Source organism: Epinephelus fuscoguttatus, linkage group LG12, assembly GCF_011397635.1.
Source record: "Epinephelus fuscoguttatus linkage group LG12, E.fuscoguttatus.final_Chr_v1".
NCBI lineage: Eukaryota > Metazoa > Chordata > Actinopteri > Perciformes > Serranidae > Epinephelus > Epinephelus fuscoguttatus.
The window spans coordinates 20,193,443-20,221,055 of NC_064763.1; the positions used below are offsets into that span (position 1 = coordinate 20,193,443).

Sequence of the window (27,613 nt, forward strand, 5' to 3'; positions counted from 1 at the left end):
GGTCCACAGAGTTTCGCATGCTACTGCATATACCCCTTTAGATAAACACAATAAAACACCTGTGAGATATGACAAAAAGTTCCTTCGCGGTCTGCAGGTGCCCCGGGGTTTGTCAAATAGAGTCCAGTTGACCAGAAAAATAATAGGAGGATTGGTACAGTACTTGAGTAAATGTGCTTAGTTGCTTTCTACAAACGGACACAAATAAATGACTTCAAACAAGTAAGTGAATTAAAAATGTCTTGATGTTGTTTTTGAAAAGACTCCCTGGGTGCTGGTCTCAGATCAGTAGGTAAGGTGCAGTTTCACCAGACATATATGAAGCTCTCAGGATATGAAGCACTTAGGTGTCTTGTGGCTCAAGTGGTCTGCTGGGTTTGTAAATTGAGAGCATATACTGTGGAGCAGGGTCAGTGAAGCTGAACATACACCTACTGTATAATGTCAGTCACTGAGCTGCATGTGTCATTCTCATCTTGTCTGAGGATTAAGCCATGCAACAATATTTATTCCTTATTTGATATGCAATAACTTTCATATCACATGCGGTCTGTTCCTGCACTCTACAACACTGAAACATCAAAGCCTAGTTCTGCTGCTGATTGTTTGGTTATTAAAAATCTTATTGGATTTTTTTCCTCCTAACTACATATGAAATAATACAACAAAAATCAGTCCAGTCTCCACATCTGTTGTATCCACCAGATGAGACTGACAAATGTTTAAATTCATATCTTTGGCTGACAGCACTTTATTACTTTTACAACAGTTCACCTTAGATCACCTTCGAGACAAGGGTGACGAAGAGTCTGCAGTCATGAATGATTAGATGTTACGCAAACACACAGCCACAAAGAGATCTTTCACAAGCCCTACCCCTCCAGAAAACTTTTGAAATATAATTGAGTTCCCCTTCATCATCCTCCCCATCCTGCCCACACTAATGCACTTGCTCTGTTTGTATAGGATTTCGAAACTGAAAAAATGAAACGCTTTCAGAGGTTGAAACTCTGTTTGAAAGCTTGAAATCCAAAAGAAATCCAAAAAAAAAACAAAAAACAGTTTTGCAAGATTGAAATGAAGTTTTAAAGGCTTGTGTAATATTTTCATAGCATGAAAAATAGTTCTGCAAAGATTTTTTGTATTTGTGTTTTCATTCTTCACAACTGTGGCTCCATTTACCTCACAGTGAACACATTTTCAGGGTTTCAGAATTTGTTCTCTCGGTGTATTTAGTTTGTTTGCCAAATTTGAAACCTTGTAAATGGTAATCTGAAAACTGGTGGGGAAAAAAAAAGTTTTAAAAAGTTTTTATGTTGGGAAAAAAATTTGAAATGTTGAAACTTGAGTTTAGATCGGGCAAATCTTTATTTTGAAAATTTGTGGATTTACATTTGCACTTGTACAACAGACTCTTCTTTTAGAGCTGAGTTTACACACTTTTCCGAGATTTTTCAGTAACAAGGTTGCAAGTCACATGAATTCGGACAGCGTTGCCTTGCAGCTCTCATCTGAAATTTTGAAACTCCAAAACAGACAGTCTGGGGAAAAAGCAAGCTAAGATCCTTAAAGAAGAGACATTTTAACACTAAGAACCGTTCCAGAGTCAGTTTTGGAGGCTCAGGGACAGTCAATTTCCACTTGTTACATGCATTTCCAAAAAAATTGTGGTTAGGTTTGAAGAAAGAATCTGAGGATTTGCCTTAAAATAAGTGTGTTTGTTGCTAACTTAACTTAAGCCTAGTTCACATTACACGATATTCACCGCGATTTTGACGTCACAGAGGATCTTGAGGTCCACCTTGGGTCGGAGGTGAGTTAGCAGATAGTCTTCCGAGTGCTCGACGAGTCCTCATGTGTGAACAAGCCTATGAGCAAGTCGCCCCCTCGTCTGTGACTGAGACTGGATATCTGGCATGCTAGAAAACTGGAGAAGTGTGACACGACTGACAAAGAGCATCAGCCAATGAGAAGCAGGATACGTCCCACGTCAGCACGCAGGAGGACAGAAGAAGTGTGAGGAGGAGAAGCCGCAGGGTTGCCAGGTCCGCTTATTAGCCACGACTTTGAGCTTGTTACTAAAGTGGAGTTGTTTATTTGGGCTTGCTCTCTAAACATCACCTTCCTCTATATCCATCTCATAAGTTATTTAAACGCATGATAGTATGTCGGGAGTTGCTTCTTTTGGGCTTGTTTCCATAGCCCTGGTTGCTTGTTTTTCTCCCAAGATCTGGCAACACTGACAAACCGGCCGGCAAGCAACAACAACAATGGCGGCGTCCACAGGATCACGGGGAGTGCGTTGTGTTTGGACCCAGGATAATAAAGAATATCCATGCCTTTACGATGTGTCGTCTCCAAGTTTGGTGACGTCACTGCATTAACTGGGGCTCTGTCGGCGAGGGCTCGGTGGAGAAATCTTGTAGTGTACACACACAGGTCGTAACGCAGTTGGTGAGACTCCCGCTGACAGAAACACATGTCACCAGGTATGAACATTCAAAAGATTATGATAATCTCCACAACGCAAAATCAGGGTGAAAATCGTGTACTGTAAACTAGGCTTTAATGTCACGTGACATACATTGTGTTTGCTACTAGGGCTCAACCAAATGTTAGTAGATCAGAAAGGTCATTAGTCGGCAAGATTTCATTGGTTGCTTAGTTGCAGAAAAAAAAAAGTGTAACTCTGTCAGGAGCTGCACCTTGTCAAAAATAAATCAAAACCTATATGACTGCACCATGTGGGAATTTCATTTGAAAGGACAGACACTGTAAAGAGGCCATGTTGTGTCTGACGCTCAGCGGTCAGATAGGAGTCACATTACAAACCAATCACAGCCGACAGATATCTTTCCTGCCTGCTCTATGCAGACTGTCTCGCTCTTTATATATCGGCTGTTGCTTGAAGCATCAACTACACTACCATTAACGGGTGCATCTGTATCTGATGCTGAAAACAAACTAAACACACACAGGAAGAACAGTGTAAAATCTCAAACTAAAAAAAAAATGTGTTGGAGAAAACTTGTAAAAAAGTGTTACAGTTTTAAAGAAGAAAAACTCAAATACAAAATAATATTTGTTGGGATTTAAAAAAAAAATCCGCCTATCACAACATTATGCAAGCCTTAAGAACTTAGTTTTAATCTTACAAAACTGTTTTATATTAGATTTTAAACCTTCCAACACTGAGTTTCAACCTTTTGAACCTGTTTTTTCATATTCATCACATAATTTTGAAGGATGTCAATTGCAGCAATCACACAGAGTTCACACACTCACAATATGCTCTTATTCACATCATAAGTGCTGCGAGGGAAAAAAAGGCTCATGCATCTGAATGCTCACTCTAGGACATGACCCATATGACATTTCACTCTTATAAAACTGTAACTACCATCCTTATTCTGTGGTTGATGAATAGCCACCACTGCATTCTGTTAACTTCCCTGCAGAGTGAATGTACAATGCATAAGTGGAACTCACAGAAGGCATAGCAAACGTCATAGATAAGAGTAAGCACTCAGTAGGAATATTCATAGATTCACAAAAAGCCTTTGACACAATCACAAAATATTCCATAGAAAAATTTGGCACAGGGGAAATATACCAATGAATTTATGAAAAAGTTATCTAAAAACCAGGCAGCAATTTGTTCAGATGGGTGAATATAAACCATCATGCCACAACATTACTTGTGGTATACCCCAGGGGTCAGCATTGGGACCAAAAATATTTCTTTTATATACCAATTTGTTGTATTTGCAGATGATACCAACATTTTATACTCTGGTGAGGATTTACAGCTGCTGTTGATGGAGATAACAACAGAAATCAAATTGAAAAGATGGTTTTACAAAAACAACCTGTCACTAAATTTGACAAAGACCAAAATGATGTTATTTGGAAATTGCAAAATTGATATGCAAGTGCAAATTCAGATAGATAATATTGATATAGAAAAAGTGTGTCAGAATAAATCTCCAGGAGCTATACTGGATCACAAAATCAGCTGGAAAACTCAAATAAATCACATTCATATTCAAACCTGGCAAGGAGAACTGCAGTTATGGGAAAATCAAGACACATACTGGACCTTAAATCACTTTATATCATCTACTGTTCACTCATTTTACTGTTCTTAATTACTGTGCCAAGGTCTGGGCCAACACCCATAAAACTATTTTATACACATTACACATATTACAAAAAAGCCATTAGGATTGTAAATGCCAAAAATAGGGGGCACACAAACACACTGTTTTTAAAGTGTCATGCGATGAATTTAAAACAGCACAAACAATGTACAAAACAAGAAATAATCTACTTCCAGGCAATATTATTTTCTTATGTGAAATCTAAAAAAACACTGCATAATAAACATTCAAGTAGCTAACGTTATCTTACAATTAGGCTAACCTTGTTTGGGATGGGTGCAGTGGTAAGCTAGTTAGCTAGCTAGCTAGCTAGCTATAGCATATAGCATATTCCCTGGGGATTCTGAGGGCTGCAACATTTTCTGTCCACCTCTTTTTCTTTTTGAAGCTAACACTCTTGCAAATAGTGACTCTGCAAGATCCCCAGTCTTTGTAAAATCTTATTTTGGGACTAAAACGTCTCTGACCCATGACATATTGTCTTCAGAATTGAGAGGGTGTCAGACTTAAGTCTTTTGGAAGTATTTTCAAAGTATTGTCGTGTATGATAGCCATTAATCACTTATGATGCATCATAGATTATTTTAAATACATGAAAATGCATCACACTTTACTCAGCACCAGCAATGCAACATTATGATCATGCATTATTATCAGATACGTCAGTATGTACTTCACTTTACTTAACACATACAATTATATCCTATGATACTACATGGACTTTTATAGCATAATATGAGTCCTTACGACAATTCATTGTTGTAAAGTAAGTATAGATAATCATAATGCATCATAAGCCCCATCAGTCAACCTCTAGTTTATAACTAGTCAGGAACATCCATAAGACACTTATAATCCATTATAAGCGTCATCTATAATGTTTAAGGACTGTTGACATATTGCATCAGGAAGCATTGTATGTGTTTATGAGTATAGTCATACAGTAGAGCATTATAAATACTTAATAATTCACCATGAATGGCCTTTTAATGCATTATAGATGTGGTCTTAATATAAAGTGTTACCATAATAAGTTTGGAATAGTTATTGACAATTTCATTTGTAAACGAGAGATGAATAGTTAGAAAGGGGTAGGATTAGATAAGTGTACACTTTTTCCTACTCCTTTTAAAGCATGTCTATTGAAGTCTTGCTTTGTTTTTATTTTTTTTTGTTTTGCTTGAAATAAATAAATAAATTCATAATATTTTTCTCCCTTAACAGGTTTCTTTTCGTACTGTGGGTCATTGGTTATTTACTTTTTGCCATCTGGAGTAAAGTTGTGATGGGAAAATTATGGTCTTTTCAAAAACATAATTTCTTTCAGTGCTTCAGCCATCTATAATGCTTCTTTGTAACGTCTTGCAAGAATGTTACAATAGTTGACCTTGCTTGCTGTGTGAAATCTTTGTAGATGCAGCAGATCAATGGAAACTTTTCGAAAGAAAGCTTAACAAAGTCCTTTGAAGAAACAACTAAACTTATACATTTGTAACATGAGGTGAAGACGGACACAAACTATCTTAAGTCAACATCTAAGACTTTTTTGGTATAGTTTTTCTCTGCTGCAGAAAATGAAACGCCACCAATTAGAAAAACAAAGACAAACAAAGAAAGTCAATTTTGAAAGCACTGATTCCGAAAAAGGAAACAAACAATGATGATCAACTAACATGAGCAATCATGCACAGTGCTCATTTATACCGGGGGTTTAAACAAACCTATAGATTTATAAATAGGACTACACATATTTTTACACCCCTGGTACTGTGTAATAAATGGACTGCATTGTTCTGCTACCTTGCCTTCACTTCTCCCTGTTTGTCTTGTGCTCTGCTGCTTTAGTGACCCAATTTTCTCCTTGGGTTCATTTCGATTTCATGTAATCCAAATTAAGACAATGGAAATTTTGATCTAGGACACATAGATGTAGGCCTAGTAATTGCATGGGTATTGCGTGGGCTGTGTTGTATTGTGGCAATGCCCTCTTCAGTGAGACGTGCAAAATGTCAAAAGGTTGTAATCACATGTCAGTGATGATACCTCATAGGCTTTTGTCCAATATGTTAAAGGTATAAACGTGAATTGGCTTAACAGGGATGCAACCAGTGCAGGCAAATGCTAAGGGTGTCGTCATCCATAAGGGGAGCCACAAATGGGGGAAGAAACCTCTTACTTGCTCTCTGGGGGAGACAGGCAAGTTATCTGTTGTCACGTGAACCCAGAATGCTGTATCATGTCAAAATGACAAAAGCTCTCTGGTGCCCATTCGGCTGCCACTACACTACTGAAAGGAGTAGATGTGGAGAGAAAGAACATGGAAAAATATATCAAAAATAACAAATACGTGGTGAAATCGGCAGGAGGAGAGCTAGCTATCGTTACCTCTAAGCAGTCAGTGGCCACAACGAACAGCTCACAGAGGTTGCACTTAACACTGTGTAGCGTTCAAGCTCTATTCAGTAAAAACTACTATTGGGCGAAGGTAAATTGTAACATTCTCACAATGTGTTCAATGTAATCTTGTAAAATGTAGCTTTTGGCAAGACACTTGAATAAATCCAACTGTTTGAAGGAAAAATGTCTTGATGTTTTCGAAGCAACAACAAAAAAAGTTAGTCAGTTCCGGCTATTGGTGAAATTGTTATTTTAAATACTGACAACAGTATTGGCCCAGAATTTCAAAATTGGTGTATCCCCAGTTCAATTAGAAACTTAATTTGTATGTCTTATTGTTATTTTACAATGTTATATATTATTTTATTGTTTATTCTTCTGAACAAGTTAATTTGTAATTGTTTATATTTTTTTATTTTATGTTTATCTTATCTTATAGGGGTCACCCAGGGAAGTTGTTCCCAACTGGTGCAGCCATGGGGTCCAGATTTCTCCTTAGTCATTAATTCAAGTTCTATGCAGTTTTATAGTCAGTGTCTTACTCGTGTTTGGCCATGTTGTCGAGCTAGTAGGCTGTCTCTGTTACATAGCTGTTTATTATTCACTTGCTTTACAGCAGGAAGCTCTGTGCTGGAAGTTTCTGTACTTAAAAATTAGTAAGTCACCTCATTCAGAATGGACCTGCGATTAGAATGGACTGATGTTTTCCCACCAGTTGGGAACCACTGGCCTTGGGCACAGAATGTGGGAGGACCACTACTGGCTGCAAGGAACAATTATTTTCATTTTTGATTACTCTGTTGGTTGTTTTCTCGATTTTTTTTCTCTCAATTAGTTGTTCTCCACAATTTCAGAAAATGGTGAAAAATGTCGATCAGTGTTTTCCAAAGCCCAAGATGATGTCCCCAGATGTCTGGTTTTGTTCACAACCCAAAGATATTCAGTTTACTGCTTTTGAAATTACTGAAACCAAATAATTGATTTAGTTAGCACTGTCTGTTGACAAATTGTTCCTAAAGAATTTGAGGTTGTTCAGATTCAGTCTGACTGTCTGAATCAATAATTATTCTGAGGCACGGTAGATCTGAGACTATTTGAAGCTTAATAAAGATATCACAGTGGTGTGCTTCTTTCCTCCTGATTGAAAAAATACATAAATGCAGAATTCCTAATTTTTTAAATGAGACTGGACCGAGGGAGCCAGTCACTAGACACTGCTGCCATTAACATATGTGCCACCTGCTGTTTCCCTGCTTCAGGCAGGTAAAGTAACAGCAGAGCAGCAGGATGAGAGGCGAGATCATTAAATGCAACGATGGGTTCTGTAATTTGACATAACTGCATCCGAAGTGTGACTGAAACTGAAACTAACATAAAGCAACTTATAGAAGCTTTCACAAGTTTGTTTCCACCGTTGAACATATGACGGATTTCTGCTACGAGGAAAACACTGTGCTCTGGCTGTCTGTCCTTTCAGTGGTATTTTTGTGTTTTATAATCTCCTCCTGTATGAACATATGGACATAATTCTATGGAGCAAGTGTTCTGCAACTCTTCTACAGTACGTTCATGATCCTTGATTCAGCCCCATTGGCCAGCAGCAGCTGCACCACAAGCACGTGTTAGTTCATTAGTCGAAGTATCTACTGAAGAAAAACAAAAGATCCTGCATTTTTGCAATGAGGTTTTTGAAGTGGGCAACACTGTAAGACCTCAAAAAGAGGACATTCCAGAATAAAATAGGACACCTGCTGGTTACCCCATTTAAAATCGTAAAGGTATAATTCAGAAGTTGTGAAATTCGGTTAGTGTCCACTGGCCATGACTAATCTCTGCAGCCTTGATGAGTCCCAGTCTGCCCTTCTGAAGGGAACCATCAGAGCTTTGAGAGCAAAAAAGCAAAAGAGCAATGTCCATCATCCTTCAGCCTTGCCATGAATGTACTGTTCATATATTTTTGTCCCAGATCAAATGATTCAAATGCAGTTGAGAGTATTAATTGTAAGCGCAGATTGTTGCCTCAAGATGTTGACATGTACATTTATGGTTACAAGAAAAAGGTTATGAGTATCTGTGCTGTTGCCTCAATAGGCAATACAGTGTTTTATCCCACCACTGAACATGTATGTGTTCAGAGCCGTCAATATGATGCAGCAGTATTAAAGAAGTGAAATTGGTATAACTTAAGAAAAATGTCCCACTTTACCTGATGTTCCACGTTACCTGACTTTACCCTATTTGTTGTTCCTATTATTTATTTACAGCCTAGTTCCTCACTATGGAAAACAAAGTGGAAAAACAACACAGTCAACATGCCAAGAAAAATACAGAGGTATGACTTCCCCGGATAAAGGGTCGTACCAACCCGGTCTCACTTTGAAATTGTCGAAATTCGGTGCTTGAGCAGGGATTTGCGGCATCAGACACTGACGAAAAAAGCCGTCCTTTAACGTCAGCATGATACGAGACTGCTCGGAGGCGTCAGGGGGAAATGTGGATGGACAAGAACTAAGGCAGCGAAAGTCAGAGAACAACAATTTTTGCCTGGTAGAGTGGAGTTTGCGCCCGCAAAGCCAAACCCTGTTCCTTTTTCCTAAACCTAACCATGTGCGTTAGTTGTTGAAGGGAAAAAAAAAAAGTCAATTTGCTGTGTTGTACAGATGTAGTACATTTATTTCGAGAGAGACTTTATGTAAACGGTAAATTTCCTGTGAAAAACAGATGTGTATTTGAAAGAAGACAATGCAAGTAATAGCCAGACCTTGACACTTCGTCCCAGAACATCAATAACTAATGCACCCAGGGTACCTTTCACGTGGTATCTGGACATGGACAGTCCATGATCAAAAATTGTGACAAAATGTGACAAGGTCGGAGTAAGAATGTTTTGGACACACACATGCTGCATCTTTAACCACCTGGAAAACGCAAGGTCGGGTGCTGGGTGCTAGTCTCTCTACCTTGGAAATCCAGAGTTCTCGCGAGAGCACAATTTGAATTTGCTCAGCGAGTCACTCTGGCAATCAGTAATGATGCTCATTACCCATGCCATTGGAGCCGAGCTGTACCAATCACATCTGTGTATCTGATAAAGGCGGGCCAGAGGCGAGCTAAACAGATGACGACAGCGCTGCGACGACGAAGTCCGGAATCAGTCAGTAAACATTGCAAGATGGCTACGGATGAACACCAATTGTTTGAAACAGCTTTGGCCGCTACAATGAACGAGTTAGACTTGGCTTTTTCTCTAAAAGAGGAACAGAAGATGACGCTCGAATCTTTCCTTTGCAAAAAGGAAGTTTTTTCCATTTTGCTGACCATATACAGCAAGAGTCTACCAGTTAGCTCCGCTGGTAGCTAAGCATATACGTCACCCCGTGTATTGTTCTGATTGGTTGTAGTGTTATCCAATTGTGTGCAGTGATATTTTTAAATGCATGCTTGGTGCCGCCCCTCAAGTTGGGTCATTTTCATTACTCATGGCCAGACCCTAAATCTTTCTAGATTTGGGTCTGGATTTCCAGGCTACCAGCTCTCAAGGGGTGCAGAGACAGGTTGCATCTAAGTTGCTAAGCGACCATAACAAGCACCATATCTTAGCCTGCTTATGTTAAATACTGAATGCAGAACTGATCAGGTGCTGTTTGTTAAGCGTGTAGGCTTAACATATTGTCCGAAATGTACAGCTCTCGGTAGCCCTGCGCTAAAATGATCGACTTCTTCTCCATATATATCACAGACTGATACTTACATAAGAAAGTAAAGATGTCTGTTGGCTGTGATTGGTTGTTCCTCATCATATGATATGCAGTGTGCGCTGCTGTGTTCCCAAAGTTGAGCTTTGTTTATGTTCTGGCGCAGCTGTCGCATCCTGAAAAATAGGCATTCCAGAATGCTTGCGTGTTGCGACGGCATTGCTCTGGCGTTTGAGTGTGCCTACTGTGCGTTTACAAGTCCAGCATTGCCAGTCTCATAATCTGCTTCGAGGACATAAAGAACTGGATGGCACAGAACTTCCTTCAGCTGAATGAGGGCAAATCAGAAGTTGTCCTCTTTGACTCCATCAAAGGGATTTCTGACAAGCTCAGCAAACCCCATGTCAAAAATCTTGGCGTGATATTTAATTCTGCCTCTAAGTTTGACAAGTAAATTAATGCAGTAGTAAAAGCCATTTCTCTCCCTCAAAGACCTGGAGATTGTCACCTACACTCTCATCTCCTCCTGTTTGGACTACTGTAAGATTTGGGGTTTAAAAATTCAACTCTGATATATATCCTGCTTGACTGAAATATCAATTGCCAATGCCTCATTGTTCATAGATACCAAATGGTGTCCTTTGTAAGGACCTGGCAGAAGATTAGCCACACCAACACAGTTAGCACCAGGGGTAAAAGTAGGCTGGTATTGTCCACTACCCCTAACCTCTAAAAAATTTCGAGGGAGACTGGACAGCAGCTGCCTGACAAGACCCACGTAGATCACCCTGTCACATTCCCAGGCCATCAAATATCAATGCTTTGCCATGCTCCTTGTTAGCGACCCTTCAGACCCTCTCAGCATCCTCTAAAAAGCAACTAGCGACAAATTTAATAACTAATTCAGACCATCAGGGAAAAAGTTGTAATGCATTCCCATGCACGCTGCTCATAGTAATCACAGTGATCAACTCTTCTGCCATCAGTACGGCGTCTCTCCTGTCCTCTGTCTCTTCTCTTGTGCTGCGCACACAGTGTTGGGGCAGGCAGGGGGACACCGTTTGCCACAGTAGTGGGCGTTAACAGCCTTTACACACCTTCACATTCTTGTAAACAGATACTGATTAATAGTTTTGTATAAATAAATAGATAAACAAATACATAGTTTTGGATAGATTATAAAAAGCTGACTCTCTGTAATAGGCCTACATACACAGTACAGGATTTTTCTCTGATTCTTCTCTGATACGCAAATAATTTGTTTGCGCATATAGGTCTGTGGCACCTGTTTTGGTTTTCCTTCTCAGATAAAGTGGGATTTTTTCAGTTGGATTTTATTTTTAAGAATAAAAACAGCTCTGTCGGTAACCTGAAGCACTTTTTTATTTTGAGATTTGTTTGAGTGAGAGTGAGAGAAGGTCCTGTAACCTGTAGACACCCCGTCAGTGTATGAAGTTGTATCTTAAATTTCTAGATTATTATGGTTAAAGGTTTTGTCAACATTAAAAAAAATATTCTGTGGCACTTTGCCATTGAAATAAATGATTTGCCATACATGGTGTCAAGTGTTTCTCACTTACTCTTATGCCATACAGCTGTTTAAAACTTGCATGAAGCTGGGGGCAAGAGAGAATAACATGAAGTAATGACGGTTGGAGTATTAGTACCAGCAAGACCTTCAATTTACTTAATTCAGTTACCTTACTTACTAAATAACTCGGGATGCATGATATATATTGGGCCGATAAATTATCAGCTGAAAATGGGACATTTTTATAAATATGCATCATTCCAAAAATCAAAATTAATAGCTGAAATAGTGCCGATAAGACTAAGCCAGACTGCTTTCATTGACTTAATAAGGGCAGCATGGGCAGTGGGTGGCAGTACATGTACCTTTAAAACTTTGTTTGCGAGCCACCAATAAACACAGAGAAGAAAAACAACAACTGCAGCACGCTGTCTAGAGGCCAAAACATGCAGGTTTGGAAAAGTCAGAACTGTTTTATGTTTCTTGTTGTGTTGGCAATAGTGATACAGTTTGATTTGGTTCAGTCAGAGCTATGGAATATTGAATATCCATATTTTCTCACTACATCATAGCCATTCTTACCCTCAGGTGTACATAAACTAAAGGTTATACACTTCTGTTTAAAATACAAAAATGTGTAATTATCAGTTATCATATCGGTAAAAAAAAAAAATCCATATCAGATCCCTATGGACCAATAAAACTGATTCTGATAAGGTACGATTTAAAATTCCAGAAGACAGTAATGCACAGGGTCATGTTGATGGTTGTGGTGCTGAACTGAGAGCTTGCCACAGTACAAAAGCGAGGAGGAGGAGATGGTTAAATGACCTTTTGAGAGGTTAAATCTTTTGGTCAGAGTAGCAAAAAAAGATTGTGCTCATTGTAAGTCTGTTCATATAACCCTGAAAACTTTTTCGTCTCTGTAAACTTCTACTGTGCTTAAGCAACAACCTCACCATCGCAGAACAAAGCCAAGCTCTGCTCCTCTCAGCATTAGATGAGGCTGTCTCGCATTCCCTACAATGACGAGAGCCCGTCTTCAATGCCAGGTTGCAGCAAAACAACTACAAAAAAAGCAGTGCTTCAGAGGCACACTTACTCTTTATGCTCTGCTTTAACTCAACATAACAAATGGCACCGCAACTGCAAAAGTACAAATATAAAGTATAAACAGAGCCGTGTGGTGGTGGTAACTGTTCTATCACCAACCATAAAAACAGCAGGCAACCTGACCCTCTGTGTAAAAGACCTCACTCAGCCTTTAAACAGATGGCCCGCTGATTTCAATACAGTACAAACCACACTGTTGCTGTGCTTTAAAGATAGAAAATCATGTCAACCCAAATTAGATAGTAAACACCTTGAAATACTGGTAATGACATGGTTAATACGCTCATAAGCCGAGTCAACAATTCCTGTGTCCCACGCAACAAATGAATACAAAACATTGCATGCACGCAATTAAATGTGGCAACTGCTTGCCCAGTGCCCTGTTGTACCCCCAGATAGGCATACATTTCTAACTGAACTCTTTCTGTCCTCTTCACTTATTGCAAACCCAGCTGAGGTGAGAAGAATTATACAGTGCACCCACACAGTTCAGTCCCAGTCAATCGGGGCCTTGTCTGCTTTGTGTGAGTTTATAAAGACAAGCTAAAGAGATTGCAATTGAAAGGAAAAACTTGACTATATTTTTTGTATTGGCCTTGAGAAAGCTGCCTTATATAAGAATTAATGCCTATAGTCAACACTTACAATGCAATTAAGTGGATGCAAACCGGGTCTAGGCCATAAACACCAATCAGCCAAACCATTAAAACCACAGATGAAGTGGGGCATTGGTGGATTAGTGGATAGAGCATACGCCCCAAGGCTGTTGCCGCAGCGGCCCGGGTTCGAGTCCAGCCTGTGGCCCTTTGCTGCATGTCATCTCCCCCCTTCACACTTGGCTGTCCTATCAATTAAAGGCAAAATGCCCAAAAACATATCTTAAAAAAAAAAGAAACACACAGTTGGAGTGAATAACTTTGACTATTTTGTTCCAATGCATTGTTCTGCTGGGAGACCTTTGGTTCTGGCATTCATGTGGATACCACCTGACATGTTCCACACACTCAAACACTGTTGCAGACCAAGTACCCCCCCTCATGGCAACAGTACTCCCCAATGGCAGTGGCCCCCCAGCAGGATAATGCACCATGCCACACTGCAAAAACTGTTTAGAAATGGCCTGTGGAGTGTGACAAAAAGCTCAAGGTATCGACCTGGCTTCTAAATTCTCCAGGTCCCAATCTGCTCAAGGATTCTTGTGAAGTGCCGGTACCCCAGATGTTCCCCTAATCCAAGGTGGGGCCTCCTTGGATCGGACTTGGCTCTGACCTGTCGAGGCATGGACACAGGATCTCTGGGAGTGTCCTGCGGTGTCTGGCACCTGTGCATTGGCAGCAGATCCATTTAGTCCAGTGGGTTGTGAGGTGGGTTAATGGCACGTGCCACAGATGCTCATTCAGATTGGGATCCTGGACACCAGGTTGACACTTTGAGGTCTCTGTCACGTTCCTTGGGTCATTCCTGAGCGATGTTTGTAGTGTGGCATGGTGCATTATCCTGCTGGGGGGCCACTGCCACTGGGGAGTACTGTTGCCATGAGGGGGGTACTTGGTCTGCAACGGTGTTTGAGTGGGTGGAACATGTCAGGTGGTATCCACATGAATGCCAGACCCAAAGGTTTCCCAGCAGAACAATACAATGGAACAAAATGATCAAAGTTTTTCACTTCACCTGTCAGTGGTTTTAGCGTTTTGGCTGATCGGTGTATAAACTCTCCAAGTTGTAACCTGAGATCCTCAGAGATCCCGGCCCCGAGATTAGGCTGGCTAGCACATTACCCGTTTTTTAATCATTGCTTAAAACATATTTTTATAGGAAAATTTTCCCTTTTAATGCCTGATTTGTACTTTTTAATTTGTAACTTTTATGTTTTATTTTCTTTTGTTGTATTTTGTGCCTCCGTACACACTATTTTTCTCAGCTCTCGAACTGTTTCGTTGTCTTGTTTTCATACACTCCATGAAGCACTTTGTAACCTTGTTTAGATAAGTGCTATACAAATAAAATTATTATTATCATTTTATTATAAATTAGAGGGAGAGTAGTGAGGCTTATGCCAAAAAAACATTTGCTGATGGCGCCCGAGGAGTTCCACATGGAAGATCCCCGCTGAGACCCTTCCAGGTCCTTAGTTGAAGTAAGATCCCCTGTGATGAAGTGAATGCGCGCTGAGTCATTATACCTTGTGATAAACCAGTTGTAACAGTTTATCTGTCTACTAGGTGGAGCAGTGATTATGAAAGCTGAGGTGGTTCACTGCTCTTCATTGAACTTTAAAGTTTAACTGAGCTTTTATTTGGAGGAGCAGCAGGTCTCTGTGGGATTTGCAGGAGACGCAGATGGGAGAAATAAACCAGAGCGTTTGTTAAAATGCGACAGCGGGGATTTCATGCTGCAATACATCTGGCCAACGTCCGCTCTCTGGTCAACAAGAAGCTGCTGCTTCTCAACAGAACAAACACTTTTGAAGATATGCTGCACACTCCACATAGCTTACTGCATCGGCGGGCCCCTAACCCCTCCTCCAAACAGGCTGCATAATGGAGCTACTTGGAAAAAAAGGGGCACAATCTGCTTTTACATAAATAAATGAAGGTTGTCACAATTTTAGGGAAATCATGCAGTCCTCAATAAGAGATTTTTTTCCATAGACTTTAAACCCTTTTATTCACAGCAGCAGTTTTCCTCATTTATTCTGGTCGCTGCTTACATCCCACCTCAGGCCTCAGCAAGGTGTTTCAACACCTGGCTGACCAAATTCCTAACGTGGAGCAAATTCATCCAGACTCCTCGCTCATTGTTCTCGGGGACTTTAACAGAGCAAACCTCAGCAAAGAAGTAGCAAAATTCAAACAGCATATCATTTGTCCCACCAAGGATAAAAACACATTGGACCACTGCTATACAGTGTTAGAGGACGCCTATTGCTGTGCTCCCTGTGTAGCTGTGAGACTCCCTGATCACTCTCTGGTTCATCTTCTCCCAACTTACAGGTTAAATCTGCTGAGCCTGTGGTAAAGACTGTGAGGAGATGGACCAATGAAGCATAGCAGGATTTACAGGCCTGCTTTGGCTGCACTGATTGGAGTGTTTTGAATCAGCTACTACAGACCTGGATGAATTCTTTAAAGATGTGACATCATATATCGCATATGTGAGGATATGTGTGCCGACTAATACTTTCTGCACACACAGCAACAACAAACACTGCTTTACAGCTAAACTTAGGCAGCTTCAAGTGAGGAAAGAACTCATTGAAACCAGGCCAGGCACAAAAGGTGCAGTTATTATAACCTGGAGCTGAGCATGATCAAAATTGTGGAGATGTCCATGGACTTCAGCTGGAGCCCCCGAACAATACCCCACCTTACCATACCAACGACACTGTGTCTGCTGTGGGAGCCCTTAGGTTTCTGGGACTCACCATCTCCCAGGACGTTGAGTGGATGTCCAACATAGACACCCTCAGGAAAGAGCCCCAGCAGAGGATGTACTTCCTGCATCACCTCAATAAATTCAACCTTCCTCAAGAGCTGCTCTTTTCTCTGCAATTATCTGATCCGTTGTGTGCACATCCATCACTGTCTGGTTTGGATAGGCTACCAAACAGGACAATAACAGAGTACAACAGACAGTCAGTCATCACTGGTGCTAACCGGGCCCCTATGCAGGACTTATACACCTCCAAAGTCAGGAACGGACAGGAAACATCACTGCAGACCATCACACCCAGGACACAACCTGTTCTAACCTTTCCCCTGTGGTGACCCCTCACAACGCTCAACACCAAAATAACCAGACACAAGAACACTTTCTTTCCACAGGCAGTCATTATGATGAAAACTTAACACCAGTCACATAGAGTCAGGAACAATCCCTGCACAACAACCCTGAAACACAGAGCATCCCCTTTACCTGTCATATGAATAGGTTTATAGTTTATATAGGCTACACACTGTTCTTTAAATTATATAAATATCTGTCAAATATAAATCTTAGCATAAAATGCATAAACTGTCAAATCCATCTATCTCATGTAGGTCTGTTACATACAGGTACAACACCATGAATTAATCCCACCCCCAACATACAGCTACATCAACATGAAATAGTCCCAGCCCTAACATACAGGTACAACACCATGAAATAGTCCCAGTCCCAACATACAGGTACAACACCATGAAATAGTCACAGCCCCAACATACAGACACATCAACATGAAATAGTCCCAGCCCCACCGTACAGGTACGACACCATGAAATAGTCCCGGCCCCAACATACAGGCGCAACACCATGAAATAGTCCCAGCACAAACATACAGAGACATCAACATGAAATAGTCCCAACCCCAACATACAGGCGCAACACCATGAAATAGTCCCAACCCCAACATACAGATACATCAACATGAGATAGTCCCAACCCCAACATACAGGTACAATACCATGAAATAGTCCCCGCCCTGACAGACAGGTACAACACCATGAATTAGTCCCAGCCCCAACATACAGATACATCAACATGAAATAGTCCCAGCCCCACCATACAGGTACAACACCATGAAATAGTCCCGGCCCCAACATACAGGCGCAACACCATGAAATAGTCCCAGCACAAACATACAGAGACATCAACATGAAATAGTCCCAACCCCAACATACAGGTACAACACCATGAAATAGTCCCCGCCCTGACAGACAGGTACAACACCATGAATTAGTCCCAGCCCCAACATACAGATACATCAACATGAGATAGTCCCAACCCCAACATACAGGTACAACACCATGAAATAGTCCCCGCCCTGACAGACAGGTACAACACCATGAATTAGTCCCAACCCCAACATACAGATACATCAACATGAAATAGTCCCAGCCCCACCGTACAGGTACAACACCATGAAATAGTCCCGGCCCCAACATACAGGCGCAACACCATGAAATAGTCCCAGCACAAACATACAGAGACATCAACATGAAATAGTCCCAACCCCAACATACAGGCGCAACACCATGAAATAGTCCCAACCCCAACATACAGGCGTAACAACATGAAATAGTCCCAGCCCCAACATACAGATACATCAACATGAGATAGTCCCAGCCCCAACATACAGAGACACCAGCATGAAATAGTCCCAGCCCCACCGTACAGGTACAACACCATGAAATAGTCCCGGCCCCAACAGACAGGCGCAACACCATGAAATAGCCCCAGCCCCAACATACAGAGACACCAACATGAAATAGTCCCAGCCCCACCGTACAGGTACAACACCATGAAATAGTCCCGGCCCCAACATACAGGCGCAACACCATGAAATAGTCCCAGCACAAACATACAGAGACATCAACATGAGATAGTCCCAACCCCAACATACAGGTACAACACCATGAAATAGTCCCCGCCCTGACAGACAGGTACAACACCATGAATTAGTCCCAACCCCAACATACAGATACATCAACATGAAATAGTCCCAGCCCCACCGTACAGGTACAACACCATGAAATAGTCCCGGCCCCAACATACAGGCGCAACACCATGAAATAGTCCCAGCACAAACATACAGAGACATCAACATGAAATAGTCCCAACCCCAACATACAGGTACAACACCATGAAATAGTCCCCGCCCTGACAGACAGGTACAACACCATGAATTAGTCCCAGCCCCAACATACAGGTACAACACCATGAAATAGTCCCCGCTCTGACAGACAGGTACAACACCATGAATTAGTCCCAGCCCCAACATACAGATACATCAACATGAGATAGTCTCAGCCCTAACATACAGGTACAACACCATAACATAAAACAGTCCCTGCCCTCAACAAGTACAACACCATGAAATAGTCACAGCCCCAACAAACAGATACAACACCGTGAAATAGTCCGTGCCCTCAACATATTTATATATTAGGGTTGTCAGTGCTAATGCGCTAGTTGCTATGCGATTTAGGTCCGAACATAACATGTTTTGTTTTTTATTTTTATTAATTGCATTAATTGCATGCTGCTATTTTGTCCCTTCGATGCACCCTTAGCCACCACAGCGGCTTCCTGCTGCCACAGCAATGGAAAATAATGACACCACTGCACTTTTGAATGGCTCATTTCATTTTTAAAAGCTCCCAGATGGCTTAGTTGACAAGTCTAAAGTAATATGCACCTTGTGTCAAACAGAATCACCAAAGTCCTTTGAGTTTGAGCTACCACATACGAGCTCCGAATACAGGTGCAGCTAATCAGACTGAAATCAGCAGCAACCGCCTAAGCCAGCAAAGCACTGTTTTGGAGTGTGTGAAACTCCACAGACCTGTGGATGAAACTTAATTAATGAAGTTAACTACAGCGCTTGCTAAAGTGCTTCCTAAACCAGACAACATCGTGGACAACTTGAGTCTAAGGGACGTCCTCAGGTTGGCATGTTGTGATCAGTCATATGCCCTACTGTCACTGTGATTTCAGGAGAGCGATATACTTATTTATTTTAGATAGTTGCTTGGAGCCAGCTGATGCCTGATTTATCAGTTTTGGTTTTTTTTGTTTAACCTCAGGTTCCTCAGTTTCCAGCTGAACTCAAAGTTAATACAGCTGGGGTATTTTTGTTTGTTACACTCTTTATTAAAATGTTCTGCACATTTTGTACTTGCACTCCTGCATATTTCTCAGTGTGGAACAGTGTAATCCTTTCTAAAGGAAAAAAAAACAGAAAAAGAAAACCACTATATTTCATAGAATAAGCACTTTGAAGTTGTCTCCTACCTCTAAGTCATGGTTACAAGATCACACTGTTGTAGCAGTGCAGCACTGATTTGAAAGAAATAAATCTAAAAGTCAAGATCATAAAGAACATTTCTTTGCATGTAGCTGATTCCCAAGGCACTCTGATACAACCTGCTTTACCTTCCAAACTATTTTGAAATGCAAACTAATGGAATTTTAAACATGTGATTAAAATATGAATAATTGCAAATTACTATGGAAATTCAGCAATGAATTGCATTAAGAAATTCATTGTTTGAGTTTGGTTCTGGCATTCATGTGGATACCACCTGACATGTTCCACCCACTCAAACACTGTTGCAGACCAAGTACCCCCCCTCATGGCAACAGTACTCCCCAGTGGCAGTGGCCCCCCAGCAGGATAATGCACCATGCCACACTACAAACATCGCTCAGGAATGACCCAAGGAATGTGACAAGACCTCAAAGTGTCAACCTGGCCTCTAAATTCCCCAGATCCCAATCTGAATGAGCATCTGTGGCACGTGCCTCTAAACAACCCACTGGACTAAATGGATCTGCTGCCAATGCACTGGTGCCAGACACCACAGGACACTCCCAGAGATCCTGTGTCCATGCCTCGACAGGTCAGAGCCAAGCCTGATCCAAGGAGGCCCCACCTTGGATTAGGGGAACATCTGGGGTACTGGCACATCACAAGAATCCTTGAGCAGATTGGGAGCTGGGAAATTTAAAAGCCAGGTCGACACACAAGCATACACAGAGAGAGAGAGAGAGAGAGAGAGAGAGGGAAAAAACACACGACTTGTCGACTCCTCCCGGGGGGTGTCGACTTGTGCCACTGACGTCGACACGTCGACAAATCGACTTTTCTGTTAATGCCCTAACGTACACATTAAAACGTATTTTGATTCTAATACTGATATTTGTGTGTGTGTGTGTGTGAGAGTGAGTGTGTGTGTATCTTTATATACAGACAGGAAAGCTTTCTGAGAATCTAATTAGCTTTAGGGTTCTCCCCAGTGCAGTGGATCAGCTCAGTCTCATGCCTTATTCAATAGGCCGCATTCTCTTGGAGGCCACATAGATTACCCTGCCAGACTAAAACAAGGGTCAATGGTCACAGGTCCGTGCTCATGGGTCATTCTCATCCCAGCGGCGAGTCACCAAGGCCCAGAGCCCATGTTAATTCTCCCTGGCTCTATGTGGAGTTGTGGATATTACTCATTGACTGCAAAAGAGTCAGACTGAAGGGGGGACGTTCTTTGCCTTTGCTGTCTATGAATATTGAACTGTCTCAGGCAGTAGTACTATTAGAAGTGCAGTTTTGGCAGGGCTGGAGCCTATCCCAGCCGACACTGGGCAAGAGGCGGGGTACACCCTGGACAGGTCGCCAGACTATCGCAGGGCTGACATGTAGAGACAAACAACCATTCACACTCACATTCACACCTACGGACAATTTAGAGTCACCAATTAACCTGCATGTCTTTGGACTGTGGGAGGAAGCCGGAGTACCTGGAGAAAACCCACACTGACATGGGAAGAACATCCAAACTCCGCACAGAGGGGCTCCCACACCCGGGATCATACTAGAAACCCTCTTGCTGTGAGGTGACAGTGCTAACCACCACACCACCGTGCTGCTCCTGTATTCAATCAATGAAGGTAAACGGAGTAACAGATACACTTCTCTGTGTACACTACACTACAGTTTAATAGCAGCACAAACTACATCCTCCAAAGTGATCATAAAGTTAAATCAACACTTCTCTAACAAAGTTCTAAGACAGGAAAGGAAGAAGTCAGATGACATTATTATTGAAACACTGAACAAAGGTCCAGGTGAACAAAACATTGGAGAAGCATTTCAACATTTAAGGTTGGGTTCTTTTCACAATTACCACCATGGTTACCTGAGTGTAATTACGTTTATTGCTGTCACCATAACAACAGAAGTCCCAAAGCATTAACAAAGAAGTAATTTTAACACAAGCCACGATATTTTTCTGGCATTTTGGTCATCGCCATTTTAGATTTTTGGATCCAGAAGTGATCATTTGGACAAAAGTGGAGCATCCATATCTGTGAAAAGATGGATGCTTCACACATTTTTCCCCTGGCATATAAACAGTCTGTTCCTGAGGTATGACGTTGCATAATGGCCAGAAAAGTGTTTTTGCTGAACATTATGATGTCAAAGTGAAGTTGACCTTTGACCTTTTGGATATAAAATATCACCACTTCATCATTTTATTGCACTGGACAACGGTAGGGATGGGTCACGATTTTCGAATAGTCGCTTTATTTTGAAAAATCGATTTTTTAATGCGACTTTTACTATTCGCCGTCTTATTTCCCTCCTTTATTTGACATGCAATTCAGCTCCTAACTGCACGAGGGCAGTATAGGATTACTACAGCGGTGTGAGATGGGCTACCAGCTAGTTTGATGCTCTTCTACAAACAGGAGAAACATGCAGAGACTACTGCAGTCATCAAAAAGTTCCGTGTGGAACGACTTCGACAAAATAAACGAAAATGAGGTGCAGTGCAAACTCTGTGAGGCAAAGCTTGCGTATCACAAGTCTACAACAAGTATGCACAGTCATTTGAGAGATTATACGAAAAATCGTCAAATAGTTGCCATGATTTTCGAATAGCGTTTTTGCGTGTGCTGCCCATCCCTAGACAACGGTGTGATGTTTTGCCATAATTAGCCTAAGAATTCTTGAGTAATGGCCAAAAGCATGTTTTGTGAGGTCACGCTGACCTTGACTTTTGACCACCAAAATCTAATCAGTTCATTATTGAGTCAAAGTGATGGTTTTTTGGGGGGGTTTGTTTGTTTGTTTTGTCAAGGCATTCATGAGATATCATGTTTACGAGACTGAGATGGATGCAAGGTCACAGTCACCTTGACCTTTGACCACCAAAATCTATTCAGTTCATTATTGGGTCCAGTGGGACGTTTGTGCCAAATTTGGAGAAATTCCCTTAAGGTGTTCATGAGAATGGGACAAAGTGATGAACAAACGGATGGATGGATGGACGGACGTATGGACAATTGAAAAACATAATGCTTTCCGCTATGGCTATTGCTGGCCTGGGGCATAATCTTAAAGGCTTTACCAGCTGGTTTATGGACTTCCGTTCTGAGGCCTCATATCTGGATGAGAGGGTGGAGTTGTAGAGGAGTGAAGGGTGGATCTGACCCTTAGACTGTGGTGATGCCTTGAAGACAGACTGTTACTCAAAGTGGCCATGCCCTTAATTATGCGTAACTTTAAGCCTTAATAAAATGTAAATGGTTGAGTTGTCATGAATGTTGAAATTAACTGTAGAGACCTAAACGTTTTTTGCACCAGGCTGTTTATTTCTGCTGTGAAGTTGGGCATTTCAATATGGGGGTCAGTGGGGATTGACTCACTTTTGGAGCCAGCTTCAAGTGGCCATCAGAGGAATTGCAGCTCTAGGCACTTCTGTGTTGGCTTCACTATCAGCCCCAGAGCATGCAGCTTTATCAGTGGCAGGGGTAAAGAGCCTTTCTTTGACAAAAATACTGTTGCAGTCCGGACCAGTGGTCGCGGGTCATGGGTCCATGCTGAATGGACCTGAAGTGACCTGAAAATGTGTCATGTTCGTACAAAACAATTACTTTTTTTTTCCAGCACAGAGCTTTTACTTTGAAGTGCCATTTCCCTTTGTAGAGTGAATGACTCACACACAGCTATTTCAGAGAGACTTGAAGACATGGCCAAACGCAAGTATGACGCTGAATGTATTAAACTGTGTGGACCTTGAACGAATGACTCTGGAGAAATCTGGACCCTGTGGTTGGACCATTTGAGAGCCACTGGTGTAGACCATTGCTTCTGACATGAAACCACAACATTAACTACAAATCTTAAATGAAAAAAGGAGGAGAAAAAAAGCATTTCAGGGAAAGAGCAAACAGAAAGTTAAAACCCCTACTTCACACTGAGCACATCAGTGACCGAAAATCACCTGACAGCATATCTGAACATGTGTAAAACACAGAGCAAAAACTCCTAAAACACAATTTTATACAGTAAAGTTAAATGTCTCTACATCCAGTGCTGCTGCAGAAACTATTTGCTGCCTGACTTTGATTTCTACCTCATACAACAAAGGACATTTTTGACGTGTCACAGCATGGAGAGCACAGGTATAAATAATAATAAAGGTCTTTGTTTCAAACTCAGTCAAAGCTCCAGAACGTGCCAAAACTGTGCCAACTCTGTTTGCATGACAGCAAATCAGGCATACAAGTCGACAACAGCTGTCTGTGCTCGTTTTCTGTTTGTCTGCAAAACATGATAGTTTGCTCACTGTCAAATGAGCATGTCTCGTCTGTCTGTCACGCTATTGACACTGCGCCGCACACAGTGCTACATGGACAACTGAGAAAGGATTGAATAAGCATTTAGGAATGCGAATGTGGCTGGTATGAGGCTCTTCATCAGAGTTTTTGTTGTGTCTAATGTGCATAATTGTTCTTGATTGGATTAAATTGTAGAGCATTTTCCCCCATTACAGATTCAAAAACACAGTCACATTGATTCCACATCTTCTCGGGTATAATACGACACATTTCACTTAATCTATTAAGTGTGTTGCCTCACTGTTGGAACAATGCCAGTAGCTTCATGTGCAGTTTTCTTTCCCAAAGCAGGCAGCCGCATTTGACTGGGATTAAATGTCAGGCTAATGTCTGAATGATTTGTCACCTTCTAGTCGGATGGAAAAAAAAATCTAAACAAATGGTACCCCTCTTATCTATAATTAATCATTTTAATGGATCCCAATTGCCAAACGTCTAAACTCCTCCCCTTGTCTTCCACTACTCTCCCCATTAAGTAACCAGCGTAAGATTAGTGGGTAAAACTGCAACTAATGAGGGAGTTTTGAGACGTGGTGCTTGGATAATGAACTGATACCTTTGGAATATATCATGCTTTAAATAAGGCAGGGCTGAATCGATAATGGTAATCAGTGTAGTCCTTGCTTGCCTGCGGGCTGCTGTTCTTAGATGCAAAGCCTTTTTTTGTGAATCAAAGAACTCGGATCGATTTGGGACCAAATGACAAGCTGATGGAAAACCGATCCACAGGGACTCTGACATTACATGATTAGCCTCTGATTTAAGCACATCTCACCAATTTATCTGCCAGATCTATAATAACATTACTTCTATATTTACCTTCAGCTCTCCGACATGTATCTAATTGTCTTCCAATTCATGGTTTCATACAAGCCATATGTTTCCACATCAGTGGAGTAAGGAGTGGAGACATACCCAGTACAGTGAGGCGGGCGGGTCGGGATCTGATCGCCGCCTGGATGGCCTGGCACTCAAAGAAAGCGTCATCTTGAATCTCGGTTCTCTGGATCAAGAGGTGATATTCTCCTTTACTGTGGTCTCCAACAATGTCGTATCGTGGGTAACCTGCAACACAATGGAAGCACAATGTTTGTGTCATCTATTCTTCATCCATCACATTCCCACATGCACAGGGATCCACACACAAGTCACTGATTATCACATCTGTTTCTGTCAGGGTCTTTTCATACAGTGCTATTAATGCACTGGCTTTTACTAGTGCAGCTAAATGTAACAGAGAATGAAGCTTTTCATTTTTTGGTTTAGGAGGATGTGTGTGTCAAGAGGACAGCTATTTCAGTTGGTTTATTGTACCGTGCATCTTACAGTGCGTAGCTTTTGTTATTGATTACTGTGTTTTATGTGTTGGCACGTCAGTAGCTCAGTCCGTGTGGACTTGGTTTGGGAACTGGAGGGTCATTGGTTCAAGTCCCTGGCAAGACCGAACCCCCAGCTGCTCGGGGCGCCATCCTGTGAAGCAGCCCCATCGCTCTGACATCCTGTTTGTGTATTTGGGCCTGTGTGAATACATTTTATCAAAGGGAAAATTCCTTTTTCTTCTCATCATTGTTTGTACTGAATGCATTGTGTTATATTGTATTGTTTTAACAGATAATTTTAATCACATCAGAGGGCTATGTTTTGGTTTTCTTGCATGTATCATTGCCAATTAACCAACTGCAGAATGTCTAACAACACTAAAGTTAAAGTTAAAGTCCCACTGATTGTCACACACCTGTTTATGTGAAATTTGTTCTCCGCATTTGACCCATCCCCTGAGGGAGCGGTGAGCAGCAGCGGTACCGTGCTCGGGAATCATGTGGTGATCTAACCAGTAACGGGTCCCATTTTTATAGTCTTTGGTATGACCTGGCCGGGGATCGAACCCACCACCTCCCAGTCTCAGGGCGGACACTCTACCGCTAGGCCACTGAGCTGGTTCTTTCATTCGAAATTGTTGCACGTCTGAAAAATAAATACAACTTCTCGATGTGCCAATCACATTTGCACACTGAGTCCAAAACTTTTGAACCATTAAAATTTACAGAACAGGTTTGATTTTCTGCATTTTTCGCAACCGTCAGAGCCTTTAGAGACGTTTGACCAAGAATCAGAGAAGAAATGTGGCATTGGGACACAGCAGCGACAAGACAGAGGAAAGGGCGCACAGAATCATTTCATAACTCAGACAGTAATATTCAGGTGGATGATGATGAAGAGGAGGAGGATGTGGACCGCACACAGAAAGTGGAGGACAGCGAAGGATGACAGCTCCGCCCCTTCATGCATCTACGGTGCCAAATAAAAGACAGGGAGGGAGTGATGACAGCCAGATAGGTAACTCCAGTGGAGAGAGGCAAAAGAGGAAATGTGTCGTTTCATTTTTTGTCACATATTGACAATTTTCACAACAAATAGATAATAAAACGCATCGGAATCAGTGTGCAAGGAGTCTGTGCGTAACTTTGGTTTTTTTTTTGGATGATAGATTAAATAAATCAAAAAAAAAAAAAAAAAAAAACGGACTCAGTGTGCAAAGGCCTTAACAAGCTGCACACTCTTGGGAACACAGAGGTGAACCCCTGTCAAGACCTGCCATGATGCTGACAGACAAGCCTGCCTTATGTAGGGTGTCAGTCTACTCCTGATGCCAGGTAAGTAAAGAAAGGGTGAATTTCCTAGCTTTCAGTACAAAATTACCTCTCACCCATCACCCCTCCCCACGGGTTTGTCAGTGGACGGTGTCAGCACAATCAGGATCAGGAGTGCCTCCTAGCCAGGACATTAAACTCTTTTCATTTACAGGAACTGGTGTACAGACTGGTTGAATTGACTGTCTTACAAAGTGCTTGGCAGAGGTTTTATCACCAAGGTTGCAGTATTCTAAACTTAAAAAAACAACATAAATTTACATATTTTTAATGAACATTGTGAATAACTCCTATGTTCTCTGTTTGTCTGTCTATCTGTCCCTTTTCCTGTTTCCAATCAGCTGACTGAGGGCATTGCCTCTTTCACACCTGCCCTGTTTGGTTCGATTCAATGAAACTCAAGTTCGTTTGCCCCTTAAGTGTGACTCGTTTGGGCAGATGTGAACACAGCAATCGCACTCAGGTGTGCACCAAAACAACCGGGCCGAGACCTTCTTGGAGAGATGATCTTGGTCTGGTTACTGCCTTAATATGCACATTCGGCGCATCCAATGCATCAAAACATTGTTTTGTAGTTGGAGCCGCGCCTCGTTTTCAAACTGTTTGGTTTGCTTAAAGTGAACATGCAAGAAATGTAGTACACAATGACCCATGTTATTGTCCCTCCATTGTGACATTAGAAAGTGTCACATTTATCTTGCATGTGCACTCTTCTACAGCGTTTTCTTTACTTCCGGGATTTTTCCCGCATTTAAATTCCGACCGATCAAGAGGAGCTTTCTTGCGCAGGCATTTTATCTGGTCCGCTTGTAAATGCTGCCGTGAGAACACGAACCAAGTCTAGGCAATTACGCAACTTTGTTACAAAATTAGTCCCTGATGTGGACCAAAGCAAGACAACTCTAG

At 41.6% G+C, this 27,613-nt stretch overlaps 1 protein-coding gene across 2 annotated transcripts in view; it reads right to left on the bottom strand.

Moving 5' to 3' along the window:
• kirrel3a (kirre like nephrin family adhesion molecule 3a) overlaps positions 1–27,613 on the bottom strand; it is a 300,742-nt gene that overhangs the window by 104,082 nt on the left and 169,047 nt on the right. For both annotated transcript variants that reach the window (XM_049593140.1, XM_049593141.1), the window contains one exon: positions 24,972–25,121. In XM_049593140.1, coding sequence (XP_049449097.1) covers positions 24,972–25,121 — 150 coding nt within the window. The remainder of the gene's footprint in view (positions 1–24,971; positions 25,122–27,613) is intronic.